We start from the raw sequence: 15,347 nt of genomic DNA on the forward strand, positions 1-15,347 counted from the left end.
TAGGCCAGTGAGAGTGGCTGCTGACTGGCAAATCCTCTTTGCACTCTTCACTTCTGCTGCTCTCCTTCAGTGCAGTTGTTGACTTCATTTCAAAACAGTGCATGTGATGACCTACATTCCTGCCAGAACGACTCAACATATCTTGGCTGGATCTATACAGAGTGGACTTTTTCAACTATCATTTCCCCTTCATGGATTATGCCTTAATTTTCAGATCTGTGTGCAATTCCTGTGCGATGGAATCAGCAAAAGTGGATTACCATGGGCTGGAAGACTATATCCTATTGCCAATGGTGGACATGATGCACGGATACACAATATGTAAAACATTAAAGGTCAGTTGTGGCCGCAAGCCAACATGTGTTTATGAATGAAGGTGTTGGAAATACTACAAGTGTTGCTTAAGACTTAACCTCTCAAGACTTTTCCCCTGAGTTGTCAGAAATTCTACTCTATTTCTTTGTAACTCTTATTTTACCAGCAGAGTTGTGGATTTTATCATAGAGAGCCTGAAATCAAATAGTGCTTGAATCTAAATCAATACGTTTTTGTTTTACATTAGAGAACAGTGTGATCAACAAGTCTGCCATTTTAGGATGAAGATTTTCAGCTGCCATAATGAAAGCCTTAATGAGGAAGGCAGATCTTTTAAAATAATATGTTTCATCATATTCGTTCGTGCAGTGATGATGAAAAGTGAACAATCAGACCGCTGACAATGGACAGTGGCTGGGCGGGACAGCTAGTGACAGAAGGACCTGGAGGAGTTTAACTCGGAGCCTTAACCAGCTCACGTCTAAATCTGGCCTCCGGATAATTTGCTGGCAAGCTGCGTTTCTTCTGGCACACATTGTGCAAACACGTTTCATCATGGGCTTCTTACAACATGCTAAATGTGTCAAGCATAACCACATAAATCTAAATGTTGAAAAGAGTTTAAACAATAACGAGGCTTTGATATGCTTCTTATAGGATTTTTTTTCATGTGAGGTGTTATTGAGTTGTCAATGTTAATCAGGAGCCACAAAAGCTATACATCAATTGTTGTATATTCACAGTGACAAAATATGATCAAAAATGATCATGATTCAGCAAAATCGGTATAAAACGGTTGTCTCAAACCAACAAGCAACAAAATCTTTTGAAACGTTCGTTTAAAATCTCATACAAATATATAGGCCTACATATACTACTGTACCTACAAACTTATTTTCAAAGAGAGATTGGTTACATATTTGAATAAAGCCAAAAATGATGATAGTAAGCTTAATTATTTTCATGTTAATGTACTTCTGATATTTTTTGTCTTTTTAAAATCTGTTTCAGAATGTTTAACATTTCTAAATCAGCTAAACACGCCTAAATTGCGTACCACTAGTGTTCTATTCAGCAGCTGGGGCTGATATCAAGCTATACAAACGAATCCTGCATTCCTACATAATTCAACTAAAAATCATAATATATTGAAAATGCTAGCCCTCTCCGCCTGGTAAGCAGCGACACCCTTCCAACTTCACACCTGCAGTTTGTAAGACTTTTAGTTGTAATGTTTTAATCTCCAAGCCCCCGCTGAGATTATCCTGATGAGTTCACTGTGACATCACTAGGGTTATCTTCTTGACAAAGCTCCTCCAAAGCCAAAGAGGAAGTTATGCAGTTGTTCTCATGGGCTGAGTACTAACAATACTGAACTTAATGAATAACATTGGTAGAGTGCCCCTTTTAAAAAATGAATGTCCATTATATTTGTGAGAAAAGCAAGTGAAACCCCTCACTAATCACCATCTTATCCTCTTTGTATTCACCCCCAACAATGCCACTCTTCCAGCATCAGGGTGCTGCCTCCTCATGATCTGAAAGCATTGGATGAGGTCCTTCAAACTCACCACCATGGTCACCTTTGCCGAGACGACAGTAGTCCGCCCCATGGAGCTGCGTGAGCCGCCCTGCCTTACCGCCACCCTGTCCCCTGGGCTGCGGAGGAAAACGAAGCTGTGGCAGAATGCTGTGAAACACATCATTACCCAGCAGGAGCTCAGCGCCCAGGTGATACATAATCATCAGTGGATTTGTTAACTCTAGATAATACTGTTGTCTTTTACTGCTTGGTGTCCTATTGTTTTAAACATATTCCTCTTCAAGATTATGAGGATTGTGATGGACATGCTCTGAACCACTGCTTCATTTTACACAAACCAGATAACCTTAACTGAAAAACATGTTTAATTTCTGTGAAAATGTCCGCAGCAAAATCATGAACATGAATTATGTGACAAAACACCAAGGCTATACTTTGTCACATGGTTTCACAGTACTTTCCCACTGTTTTTAGATTGAATCTGTCTCTGATATTTATGCCAATGCTCGTATACGATGGCGGTGAATGGAGTTACATGGTGCTCCAAATTCTGAAACATATAATTAATGAACAAATATAATTCAATTCAATTACTACTTGGATAGGTAGTTGCATTGGTATATTCAGGCAATGACAGGACAGTAACCCGTGAACATATATATTTATTGTTTATGAATTTTTTCTCAAAACACCTACAGTGTTCCATCTAATAACACACTGGAAAAAAGGGGTCTATTTCCTTATTGCCCTTGTTCTTGGAATGACCTGCATGTTAAACCAAAACAAAAACTTTTCATGCTTCAATGCATAGGGATTTTGTCTGTGTTGTTTACTTGAACTATTGTGTTGCGTGGACACATTTTCACTCATCATTTCTATAAATTGTTTGAGATTGAATTCTATGTTTTTAAATGTAATGTGTGCACATCATAGACTTTGTTGCCTGCTTGGCCAGATCAATATTTTAAAAGACATTTAAGCTCTATTGGATTTTTCTGGTTAAAAAAAGGTTAAAGAAAATGAAGTTAGGGTTTGTAAATCTGGTGGACCAACCCTTTAAAGAGACTTAGCCCATCCTGCTCATATATCTGTGCCAACAAATAGACAACCTTACAACCTTTCTGTCATGTAAAGGAATAAAGGTAAGCAGCAAGAATGAGAATGGGAAATGTGAGTAAACACATATAATTTTCTGTCATCTTGGCAGGTGGGTTTGGAGCCAGCAAGTAAAATCTCTGTGACGGATACCTACATGAATGAGATCAACAGACAAATCCGCAACAAGGCCTCACGAGGGGTCACCAAACGTCGGGCCTCCTCGATCAGAGTGCACCCTTTGCAATCCCGCGGCTCAACCTGCTCCTACAACGGTGCCAGGAGTACATGTAACGAATACGCCAGCGATGCCGATTTCTTTAAAAACTGGGGCCACTCAATTCGTGGAGTCTACATTCCCAGCCTGAGGCACACATTTAGGTCTCGGGATCTGGAGAAACTCTACCAGCAACACTACTCCCACCAAAGACGCAACTCTCTGGCCATCACCAATGTAATTGATGCAATGGCCAAGCTACACATATTGCTTCTGTACTTGGCCCTGGCCCCTGATGGGGTCCCAGACACTCTGCGTGGCGTCCTCACAGGCGTTTTCATGTTGTTAGCTATAGCGCTGTGCGTCGTTGTGTTAACCTGCAAAGACTACATGACCCCTGGGTGGCTTAACTACGCAGGCCTGGCTAGCTGGATGTCTCAGACCACACAGGTGCTGGGAGGACTGGTGTATGGACTGGAGAGAGACCCTTCGTGGTATGTTTTGTTCACTTTGTTCGCCACCTACACGCTGCTGCCCTTACCTCTGCTGTGGGCCATGTGCGCCGGCTCCCTCACCTCAGTACTTCACCTTCTGGTGGAGATTGTGCGCCACTACAATGATGCCGAGCTCTTGAGAAAGGTGAGGAAATCAGCTTTTGAGATTTAGTTACATTCCTTTATGTTTAACTATACTATAAAATCAAATGTATTACGGATAAAAAGGCATATATTATAGTGATGGAATGTAATGCCTGTCTATGCCTAAACATTTAGTGTAAAAAATCTCACTTTAGTATGCCATCTTATTTTGCAGAACAAACCTTTTGTCTATTCATGTATCAAGAGCTAATCATATTTTGTACACAAGTCCTTTAAGTATAAACATTTCTCTCTGAGATCCCTAAAGAAAAACCAGTTTCCTATTTCCTATCTTTTTCCTTACCCTACATGCTTTGGGTTTACCTGGTTAAAATCAACTCGATGATACATATTCTCTCTTGCATGCAGGTGTTTGCCAAAGGCCTGCTGTACCTAGGTATGAACACAGCCGGCTTGTTCATCCACTACCTGACAGACCATGCCCAGAGACAGGTGTTCCTGGAGACGCGGCGCTGCATTGAGGGTCGCCTCAAACTAGAGCAGGAGAACCAGAGACAGGTAGGTGACTGCTGCATAAAGCTAGAGGTCAGACGATGATGCTTTTTTAACACCACTGACTGGTGTCTCTTTCATCTAAACTTTCCAAAAGATTAGTCCTGAATTATCTTCTAAACCTGTGAATTAGCAAGCATTATACGTGCTGAAGCTATACTTTGCAAATACAGTTTATTATTTGTCCACACAGGAGCGTCTGGTGCTGTCGATCCTGCCTCGCTTTGTTGCCTTGGAGATGATCGCTGACATAAGCTCTATGGTAGACGAGCTTAATCCTCATGAGTTTCACAAGATTTACATCCACCAGTACAAGGACGTCAGGTACACAAACAAACACAAAAAAACACACATACACACACACACATACACACAAAATACATTGCTCATGGATGCTGTTAATTCTTTTTATAGCACTTGGGATTCTTTGGAATAGCAAATTCTTAATTTTCTTTACAATCTTGCAAATCGAACATTAGATTTTCCTAGCTGACGCTTTTATATAAAGCAACTTACAATAAGTGGATTTAACCATGAAACAAAGAAACACAAGAAAGAATCCTGTAGATACATTTCCTATAAACTCAACCACATTATGTGCTATCGTATTAGCTTCACTTAAAGCCAAACCTTTGTAAGTGTTACGTACAGAAGATAGATGTTTTTTTTTTGGCCTAGATGCAGTCAAAGCCAAACTGTTGAAACAGATGAATTTATATCAGAATCAGATGTGGGGGAATTTAAAACGTTACAGCAAAGGGTCTAATCTGCAGACAAAAAGGCAAAAATAACATTAGTGGAATAACATAAAGAGGAAAGCATACCTTAATTAATACAAATCAAATAATTAGACACACAAGTAACAAAAATAAGTAGCAAGTAATGAGGTAGCAGATAAATCTAAGGTGTATATTGCACAGTAATCTCTCAACAGTGGTGTAAAAGTCTGAGTATTGAAGTCACAGGAGTCCCCTTATACATTTTAAATGTTTTAGCCACTTAGTTTATAACTCTTGCTCTCACGTTGCAGCATCCTTTTTGCAGACATAAAGGGCTTCACTCTAATGTCCATGAAACTATCAGCCCAGGATCTGGTCCGAACCCTCAACGAGCTCTTCGGGCGCTTTGACCGACTGGCAGATGTGAGCATTAGAGCCCCTTTAGTTTTTAGATAATATATTTTCTATTTCAATAACTTATTTTCTCTTGTTCCTGGTGTCTTGATCATTCCTCATTACAGGAGCACCACTGCTTGCGGATAAAGCTCCTGGGAGACTGTTACTACTGTGTGTCAGGTGTCCCTGAGCCGCAGCGTGCCCATGCCCGCCACTGTGTTGAGCTGGGCCTGGACATGATCAACGCTATAGGGTCAGTGTGACTGTAGGTCAACCCTGTCAGAAACTCTATGAATCAGCCTACCATAATAACATAGTGAGGATGGCCAACAACATTGTCTATGACCCCAACCATATCCTGATCAGTGAATATGAAAATATATAATGGAGATACAGGGTTCCAAGATGTATTAAGTTAGACTGAAGCACTAGATCTATCTATCTATCTATCTATCTATCTATCTATCTATCTATCTATCTATCTATCTATCTATCTATCTATCTATCTATCTATCTATCTATCTATCTATCTATCTATCTATCTATCTATCTATCTATCTATCTATCTATCTATCTATCTATATTAAATGTGTGTACTCCTTGTATCATATCTTAATATTTGTCCTTGCTTGATGTTGCAAATGGAGCTGCTGTGATGCAAGAAAAAGTTCAGACTTGATCTGACAATAAAGTATTATCGTATCGTATAGTATTCATTCGTTGGACTTCTTCAGGGGTCATCGTCTTGTGTCCTGCAAAACTAGAGTTTTAGTCTTACGCGGTGGCTTTACTTCCCACAAACTCCAGGTACGTGCGGAATCATCTGAAGTTTGACATGGACATGAGGATTGGGATCCACTCGGGCTCTGTGCTGTGTGGGGTGCTAGGCCTGCAGAAATGGCAGTTTGACGTCTGGTCCTGGGACGTGGGCATTGCCAACATGCTGGAGGCCGGGGGCATACCTGGGTGAGTGGTCTTTGCAAGTGCCAGCAGACAGTGATGCAAGAAGTATACAGATCTTGGTACCACTTTACATTAAGACTACCCTTATAAAGGATTCATAAAGGGTTTATAATTAGGTTATGAATTAGGTTGTAAACACTTAATCATTAAGAACCATTTATATACCAGTTCTAACATACATCAACACAGGCTCACTATTTGGCAAGATGACTAAGCCTTATATTGGCTACTTAGCGAGAATCAACTCAGTGAACAACAGATACCAAGGATGCTGGCTGATGAAGAAGACGAAGTAAGCTAAGTAGCCAATATAAGGCTTAGTCAGCTTGCCAAATAATGAGCCCACCTTTATCCGTACTGCTAAGTCTTATATTGGCTACCTAGCTTACTTCGTCTTCTTCATCAGCCAGCATCCTTGGTATCTGTTGTTCACAGAGTTGATTCTCCCCCCATCCATCTTGATGTTTCTTGGCATCTCTTTATGACCATTTATTTATGAGTTACTAACATTTATAACTGCCAAAAGGGAGCCTTGTTGTAAAGTGTTAAACACATTCCCATGTATTAATGAGTTACAACCATTTCTAATAAGGCTTAGCAGTACAGATAAATGTGAGCTCACTATTTGGCAAGCAACCGGTCACAGTTGCCTGTTTATTTCATGTCTTATAAAAGCTTATTAATGATTTATAAAGTGTTCACAACCTAATTAATAAATTAATTACAAACTATTCGTAAACCCTTTATAAGGGTAGTCTTATTGTAAAGTGGTACCCAGATCTTTAACTTAAAAGTCATAATAATAGTGTATTATCTTCACAAGTATTCATTGTGCTCATTGCAAAATAATGTAAATTATATTAAAATGTGTATTGGTTTAAGGTTGCTGCTTTCTACTGAATATATTGCTAGGTAACTTTAAAATTACACCAAGGGATCGATAAAGTCTTTATAATAATCGGCATCATACATTTTTTGGGCAAAATATGTTGTATTTGAGTAAGAAGTAGAATAGTTTACAGTCATTAAAACTCATGACATATTCTCCTATTCATCCACTTAGATCCAACTGTTATGCCTCCATTGCTGTCTATGTCAATAAATTGAATAAAAATGATAATAAAGTGCCTCAAAAAAGTCTTGACCTTTCATTAGATATGTTAATACTTAAGACACAAGTGAATATTTTAGTCAAAATGTGTCCCTTGCTTCAATAATCTATATTTTCAGCTGGGATTCAATTAATTTTCTGAAACATTTTAAACATAATTAAGTTTGTGAAATCGAGCTTTGGTTTTCTGCCTTAGATGACACTTGACAGGCTTGTCAGTTCTTTGTCATTTACAGAAAAGCAAATGCATTCTGAATTGATGCCATGATTATTCAAATAGAAAATATCTTCTAAGGGCAGAATTCTCCATTGTGTGGTTTAACACTAGCAGTCAACTTTATGTGCCTTTTCTGACATGTTTCACCTTCACACTGACACAGTGACAGTTGTACAGTGTCAGTGTGTTGCTACGGAAACATAGTGTTTAGAGTAACGTTTTCCAACGGTCTTTGTCTTGATTTTTAAGCTGTGTTAAAAATGACATACGCACATTTTGTAGTCAAAGATAGAAGTTTGTCTCGGTTTTCTCACAACTTCTACAATCTTCACGTTATGATTTTAAAACATTATTTTGTACATTGCTGATAATCCTCTCTGCTTCTATTCTCTCTCTTCTAGACGCATCCACATCTCAAGGGCGACTCTGGACTGTCTGGGAGGCCTCTACAAGACCGAAGCTGGCCACGGCCGCGACAGGAACGAGTTTCTGCTCAAACACAACATCGAAACTTTCTTCATCTGTCCTCAGAAAAAGAGCAAAGTTGACTACACTGAGCCCCCCAAAATCCTGAAGACTAATCGAACCTGGACCCCAGAGTTTGCATTTGGGAATGCCATTGACATGAACGGTGTAAGTGTTTCTTAAACAGCTTTCTATTGTTGGCACCAAGTACCCGATTGACCTGTTTTCTTATTTTATTTTCTCGCAGATCCTCGCCGCCTTCACCAACGGATCACTGCCCAACATATGGCTGTCCACCTCCAAAGAGATCAACAAACGCATCCAACACGCTATTGAGGTTCGAAGCAGTGATCGAATGCACAGGGAGCACATCACCCCCCTGACCCTGGTGTTCAAAGACACTCACATTGAGGAAAAGGTAAGCAGGTCTTTTGTGTGATCAAGACGAGGAAATTTGTTAATGCCCCAGATTAAATCATGTTGTTTTTGATCTCTTTCGGTCTGTCTAGTTCTGCCAGATGAGAGATGAAATGTTCAACTCCAACCTGGTGTGCTCCTTCATCATGTTCCTCTTTCTCATGGTTGTTCAGACCCTCATTTCTGCACCCAGGTAGGGAGGCACTAAGATCATCAAATCGAATCTCACATAATTCACATTGACAATTTCATCTTTTTGGTTTATCAGGTTTGAACGGTTAATTTAAGCCTTTTTATTAAAGCTTAAAGGTGGGGTAGGTACATTTGAGAAACCGGCTCGAGATCGCTAGAATTTGAAAATACACAACCGGAGAAAATCTGCCACTTCCTTATAGAGCTCCTCCTCCAACACACACGAACGCGCACATGACCAATGAGGGCACGAGATAAGTTTGTGCACAGATGGAAGGCTGACAGGCAGGTAGGCCATCCAGTTATTTTAGCCGGGCCGGCTAAAATGATTGGTCGTGCTTTTTACAGTATTACGGCTTCCACAGATGACATTTTTTTATGGATTTTTTGTCAAAGCACTTAAGATATTCATTGCTATCGGGATGTTAAGAGCATTCCATGGAATATAACAAAAAGTGTATCTCGAGCCGGTTTCTCAAACTTACCTACCCCACCTTTAATGCTTTAAAAGTAATGTGTTTACGGTCATTGGAATTTAACATTAATATAACTTTATCAAGTTCTCCGTGTATACCAAGAACTACAAGATGAAACATTAAAAGTCCTTAATAATCTGTATTCCTAGATAGAGAACAATCTCAAATGTAACTTTTAATTTCTGTATTTTGTTTCACAGTGTCATTCAAAAGAAAAACTAAATCTGACGCATTATAATGAGATTAATATAAAAGCTATTTTTATCTGATTTTAAAACCACTATGTTTATGGTTTTCATGTTTAAATACTGCTACTTTTTTTTACCATGGTGTACTTATCTGCCGTTTGTTTTTTACCTTTTGTGTTTTTTTATTATTAATATGGTGTGCATACTTAGTTATTTTTAAATATGAAAGTCTGTTCTCTTCTTTGTAATAATTTCCCCATTGCGATTCTGATTCTGTTTTTACTTTAATGCCATCTGCAGGAAGTACCGGGAATTACAGTTTGCAATAGTCTTGAACATTTGTCACAGAATTCTTGTTTCTTTATTCTACCCATGATATACATGTTCACTACTTCACTCACGTCCTTCCTGTTTCCCTTCCATTCCTCCCTTGTTCTTCCTCTGCAGTCTGTTCCCAGTCATCATCCTGTTTTCGGTCTTCCTGCTCCTCTACATGCTGCTGCTGATGTTGGCCCTGGCTGAAGAGTTCATGTGTACGCCTGCAACTCTACTGCAAATCTGCGGCTGGATCCATGAAAACAACAGCGCCCGCAACCTCCTCACCCTCACCGCCATACTCCTCAACTTTGGCTTGGTGTCTACTAACATGGTGAGAGCCTAAAACACAGGGCCAGACCTAGAAACATGCATTTATTGAATAAAGTTGAATTATGTGCAGCAAATGTTACTTTTATACTGCTGTACTGGTTGTGTCTGAGAGATTTCCACTTTAGACTGTACTTTGCAAATCACATGAACATAAGCAAATTCTCCTGCTGTTTGCATGATCCCACACTTAACTATGCATAATGGAGAAAGGTGTGCCTTCCTGCTGACATTCAAAATGAGCCTCAAATGACAAGAAAACGACACTTCCATACACAGATTGCACATGAAACCGTCTAAAAGAGAACTGTGTACAGTATGTTGGAAAGAGACAGCTTTGGGGAGGAGCACTTTTTGGACTCGAATAGAGTTTGTTTAAAGTGGTCTTTGAATGAGGTTACAAGTAGACACAAAAATCACATAAAAACTCCTATTTCAAACAATTAACGTGCCTATTTGTAAATGGCAAAATCATTTCAATGCTTAAAACTATAAACAAACTCGTCTAAAGCATACTGACATACTCCCTGAAAAAGGCTTGAAGAAGTGCAAATCCTTTTTCTTCCTGATTCTAATCGTGTACCTCTTTTGCTAGTTGTCATTGTTTTAATGTAACTTCCTTTATTTGTGTGTTGTGCCTGTGTCTAGGTATGGTGCATTCTCACAGACACAGAGGAGGCTGATGTTATGGACAAAACAAGCTCAGCTTCACACCCGCTCACTGTCTGCACTTGCCCTGAGGTAAAAGCACTTGTGCATTTAACACGCTATTAGTGTTAAGCATTTTATTGAAGTTGTTCGGACATTTTCTGACTATCTCCCATCCAGTCATCTTATCACTTTGTTCCTCAGTGTCTTCAACCCTCTCCTCTCTCCCTCTGTCTCCTCAGGTCTTTGTATTGAGTGGTGTAATCGCCATGGTGACCTGTGCTGTGTTCCTGCGTTTGAACTCTCTGCTGAAGCTGGCTGTGTTGCTGCTGGCCGTGGCCGTCTACTCCTACCTCATCCACCTGGCCTTCCTCACACTCACACGCCATGATATGACTCAACGGTCAGTGGGAAATATAACCCGGACCTCCCAGGCTGAACTTGGTTTCTAATTGTTTAGCTTTTTAAAAAGTTTTAGTATTTCAATGGCTGTTGTATTTCCATCACTACAGTCACATGCTTTTATCACATGGCAATACTTAAGTTGATGTATAATGTTGTAAAATGTTTTTTATAATTTTTATGCTATGACGTTTGTATTTTGTTTTTGTCTTTGCTTTTGTTTGCTTTGTACGGCCCTTTGAGGCATTTCTTGTGATGTGGGGCTATAATAACTTTGATTTGATTTGATTTGTTGTGATTCAATGTATGTTAGTAGTTAAGTTTAAATTTGCCATTTATATATCCTACACTATTCTGTTTTTATCACAAATACATTCAAGAGCAGCAATGTGGAGCCAATTGTAGATACTTGTTATACTTCTAGGTAGTAAAGTAAAGTATTACTCTATAATATAATATAAATAGTGTCAAATAAAGTACGAGTAAATACAGTATTTGATTAAATAATGTTATATTCCACCATTATACTTCTCTTACTTCTCAAAATGTGCATCTCTATAACAACCCCTCTTTATTCATATTTGCACAGGTCTCACTTCGTCAGGAGAAAGGGAATTTCGATCTCCCTCATGGTCATGTTTATTATTGCTGTCTTCTACAATGGACGGCAGGTACTGTTGAACTTTGATTTGGGATTTATGGATTTTAGTCCGTCATCATTCTGATATTTTTCTAACATGCATAAGATAAGATGCATGACCTCTGATGGTTTTATCTGTCCTATTCTTTTCAGTGGGAGGCCACTGCCAGACTGGACTTCCTGTGGCGTCTGCAGGCCCAAAAGGAAGTGGAGGACATGAGGGAACTTCGGGAACACAACGAGTGTCTATTACACAACATCCTGCCTGTCCATGTGGCCCGACACTTTCTGGACCGAAGCAAGAATGATGAGGTGCCGTAAACATGGCCTCACTGTGAAAGCTTCCCTTTTAATTATGCTTTTGTTCTGTAATTATTTTTACGTTTGTTGCCTTTATCAAGGGAGCACAAACCTACAGTGAGAATAATCCAAGTCTAATTTAAATCCCGATTGGGTGATTGTGAATGTCTGTATGTGTTTGCTGTTGCTATTGTGTTAACCTTGTTTAAAGCGGAGCTAACATCATGATAAAGAAGATGTTCTTGAAATGTTCTTGTTTTATACAAACATTTTCACTGAACGCCTTCACGTATTTGTACAGTTTATCGATAACTGTAACCTTTGGAGAGAATGATTGATGTTTTGGAGTGATAATAAAATGTCATAACATATCAATAGTCAAACAAAAGGTCTTTTAGGATGAAAGTCATGACACCATTTTCATTTCAGGAGCTTTACTCTCAATCCTACGATGAAGTGGGTGTCATGTTTGCCTCCATCGCTGGGTTCAATGAGTACTTTGAGCAGAAGGAGATCAAGCATGAGGGAGTGGACTGCCTCCGACTCCTGAATGAGATCATTGCTAGCTTTGATGAGGTAAGAATGGGACTGAAATGAAAGCTATAGAGTGAATTCAGATCATTGTATGACTCTATGTATGATGTATAAAAGCCAAAAATACTCCATCTATGGCATTGTTTTAAAGGCAAATGTTAAGTATGCAAAGTAGTATAGTAGATAATACAGTATATTTTTGACTTATATAAATTAGAGCAATAAAAACATTAACTGCATTTCAAATATTTGTATGAATTTAGTATTTCCTTACCTGACTTCTAAGGTGAAAGAATATAAAGAATCTAATAAACATTCAATAATAATACTAATATTAATTATAACATAGATAACGTGCTTTATTTCAGGCCGAGCTATTGACAAATGTTGTCATAACTCTATTTGTCAGATTGAAGTTTAATTTGTTTTCTGTTTCTCTTAATATTATTTCACAAGCTGTTGGAGGATTCCTACTTCCACTATGTGGAGAAGATTAAGACGATTGGGAGTTGCTACATGGCGGCCTCAGGCTTGGCTCCAGACAGAGAGGTGGGACATATTTTTCCACACATTGTGCTATCTTTTGTTTTGACTGTATTTACCCTTCCAATATCCTCCTTTCTCTCTCTCTAAATAAAACTGTCTCTGCGTCTCTCTCAGGAATCTATGGATGAATGGAATCACCTGAGTGAGCTGGTTTTGTTTGCGTTGGCAATGCAAGAGACCTTGATGGACATTAACAAGCAAACTTTCAAAAACTTTAAGCTGCGTGTGGGTAAGTGTCTCACCTCCTACAAACAATAGATGGTTGATACAAAATGTTCTATGTAGGGATTTTTGGTGTTGGATGTATGACTAATTTGTCTAAAGTGAATGATGTGTCTGTGTTTCACTTAATCAGGCATTGCCCACGGGCCGGTGGTGGCAGGAGTGATCGGTGCCACTAAGCCACAGTATGACATCTGGGGGTCCACAGTGAACCTGGCCAGCCGCATGGACAGCACGGGGGTGAGCGGGCGCATCCAGGTTCCTGAGGCCACGTGCAGGATCCTGGCAGAATGGGGTTTCATCTTGGAGCTACGTGGAGAAATCTTCATCAAGGGGGTGAGTGGCTGTCCATTTAGATTTTAACTTTTCATTTAAAGCAGAATTCAAAACAGTTTAAGAAATAAAAGCTTAGCCCATAGGACAAATTAAACAAGAGGGACATCTGCTGGTGAAAAGTAACAACTCTATTTCTTGAGTTACATCCTTGTTCAGGAAGGGACACTTGTGTATGAAATGTCTAGTTTTTAAAGGTCACCTATTATGCAAAATCCAATTGTTCATGTCTTTTATACATAAACATGTGTAAAGAGATTCTGAAAGTTTCAGGAAAAAAGAGCCGCTCACTTTTTGTCCTCCTGATCCATTTAAAACCTGTCTGAAAATGAGCTGATCAGCTTTTGGCCACTTTGTGATGTCATAACGATTTTTTTGGCTCGTGTAACCATTAGCCAATAACCAACTAAGGTAACACCCCCGCCCACCTTATCACCTGAATCTCCTCCTAGAGCACCATTGTGTTATTTTTAACCAAATATCTCGCAGAGGGGCGTGGGGAGTGGCTCCTTATTTTCATCTAAAGTAACAGATAGAATCAGCACTTTTGAAACAGGGCTGAAACAGAGGGGTTTATGGGATGCCACAATGCACGATCTGTTTGGTATTTCGAGCAAAACACTTCAGAGACATGTTTTGTATATATCTGAGACCTATAATGTTGATGAAAAACAGTATAATCAGGGACCCATCTAGTTTGTGAAGAGGTCTTTTCAAAAATAATCTTGAGGGTCATTGAGAAATAATGATGTGACCGCTGCTCTCATTGCAGGTGAGCGAGCGTCAGGGGAAAGTCCGCACCTACTTCATCAGCACTTCGCGCAGCAAGAGGGCCTATATGGGCACAGATCGCCAGGGGGCGCGGACAGGGGGCCGCATGACGCTGGCAGCAGTGGTGTTTAGTCTTGTCCAGGCCAGACACAAGGAGAAGATAAGAGAGACCAATGGGGGGTTCAGTCGCTCTGGCTGCTGAATTAAACAATGAAAGGACTTATAGATTCACATGACTGAATGTGGGGAAGGACACGGCCTGGCCATATTGTTTCTTTAATGGTTTACAGCTTTGTTGTGTGTGTCTCATACTTTGCCATAACAAAATTAGCTGCACAAACAGGATCTGAATCCTACCAGAGCCTTTCTTCCTGCAGACTGTGTCCTCCTCTGCAATATTTTGGGCTCTATTGTTCATACATGGGCAGATTTCAGTTCAGAAGTCCAGCTTCAATCTTTAACTGAAGAATAGATCCATGTGTCCATGAACTTTGCTTAGAGAGGACCTAACGTCATACTGGGTTCTTTTACAGTCTTAATGAGCATCTTGAGGGTTCTGCTTTCTCTTTTGCAATGCCATATCTAAGCTTTACAAGGAGTATTAAGCATATCACTTTCATTTTGTGCAAAACTAACAAAGACCAACATGTATTTTTATTTATAAAATGTTTTTACTGGGATAAGACTCCAGAAATACCTCAGACCTTTAAGCCAAAATACCAGATACCTCTCACAGACCTCTTCAATGGCCTACACAATGCTGCAGTGTTTACTGTTTTATTCTGCATCTATTTTGTTATTTCTAACTCTAATAATCATGATGTTATGTTATATTGTTGAT

General features: G+C 39.4%; 1 protein-coding gene across 1 annotated transcript; it reads left to right on the forward strand.

Moving 5' to 3' along the window:
- The first annotated feature begins 1,866 nt into the window (after nt 1–1,866).
- On the forward strand, nt 1,867–15,155 carry si:dkey-206f10.1 (adenylate cyclase type 8). The gene is made up of 20 exons (XM_034143480.1): nt 1,867–2,046; nt 3,066–3,809; nt 4,178–4,327; nt 4,515–4,645; nt 5,352–5,463; nt 5,562–5,689; nt 6,244–6,402; nt 8,129–8,360; nt 8,440–8,610; nt 8,702–8,802; nt 9,913–10,114; nt 10,759–10,851; nt 11,001–11,161; nt 11,750–11,831; nt 11,954–12,112; nt 12,530–12,676; nt 13,091–13,183; nt 13,295–13,409; nt 13,536–13,738; nt 14,508–15,155. Exons 1-20 carry the CDS (start codon nt 1,867–1,869, stop codon nt 14,706–14,708), a joined length of 3,564 nt encoding a protein of 1,187 aa, XP_033999371.1. The 3' UTR covers nt 14,709–15,155.
- The last annotated feature ends 192 nt before the right edge of the window (nt 15,156–15,347 follow it).

Source organism: Trematomus bernacchii, unplaced genomic scaffold (assembly GCF_902827165.1).
Source record: "Trematomus bernacchii unplaced genomic scaffold, fTreBer1.1, whole genome shotgun sequence".
NCBI lineage: Eukaryota > Metazoa > Chordata > Actinopteri > Perciformes > Nototheniidae > Trematomus > Trematomus bernacchii.

What these genes read in the sequence shown, in the direction of transcription:
- si:dkey-206f10.1 (XM_034143480.1), top strand. Translation starts at nt 1,867, where the DNA reads ATGAGGTCCTTCAAACTCACCACCATGGTCACCTTTGCCGAGACGACA. An exon ending in CGCCATGATATGACTCAACG is followed by an intron (nt 11,162 to 11,749) that starts GTCAGTGGGAAA and finishes ATATTTGCACAG; the next exon opens with GTCTCACTTCGTCAGGAGAA. An exon ending in GAGAAATCTTCATCAAGGGG is followed by an intron (nt 13,739 to 14,507) that starts GTGAGTGGCTGT and finishes CTCTCATTGCAG; the next exon opens with GTGAGCGAGCGTCAGGGGAA.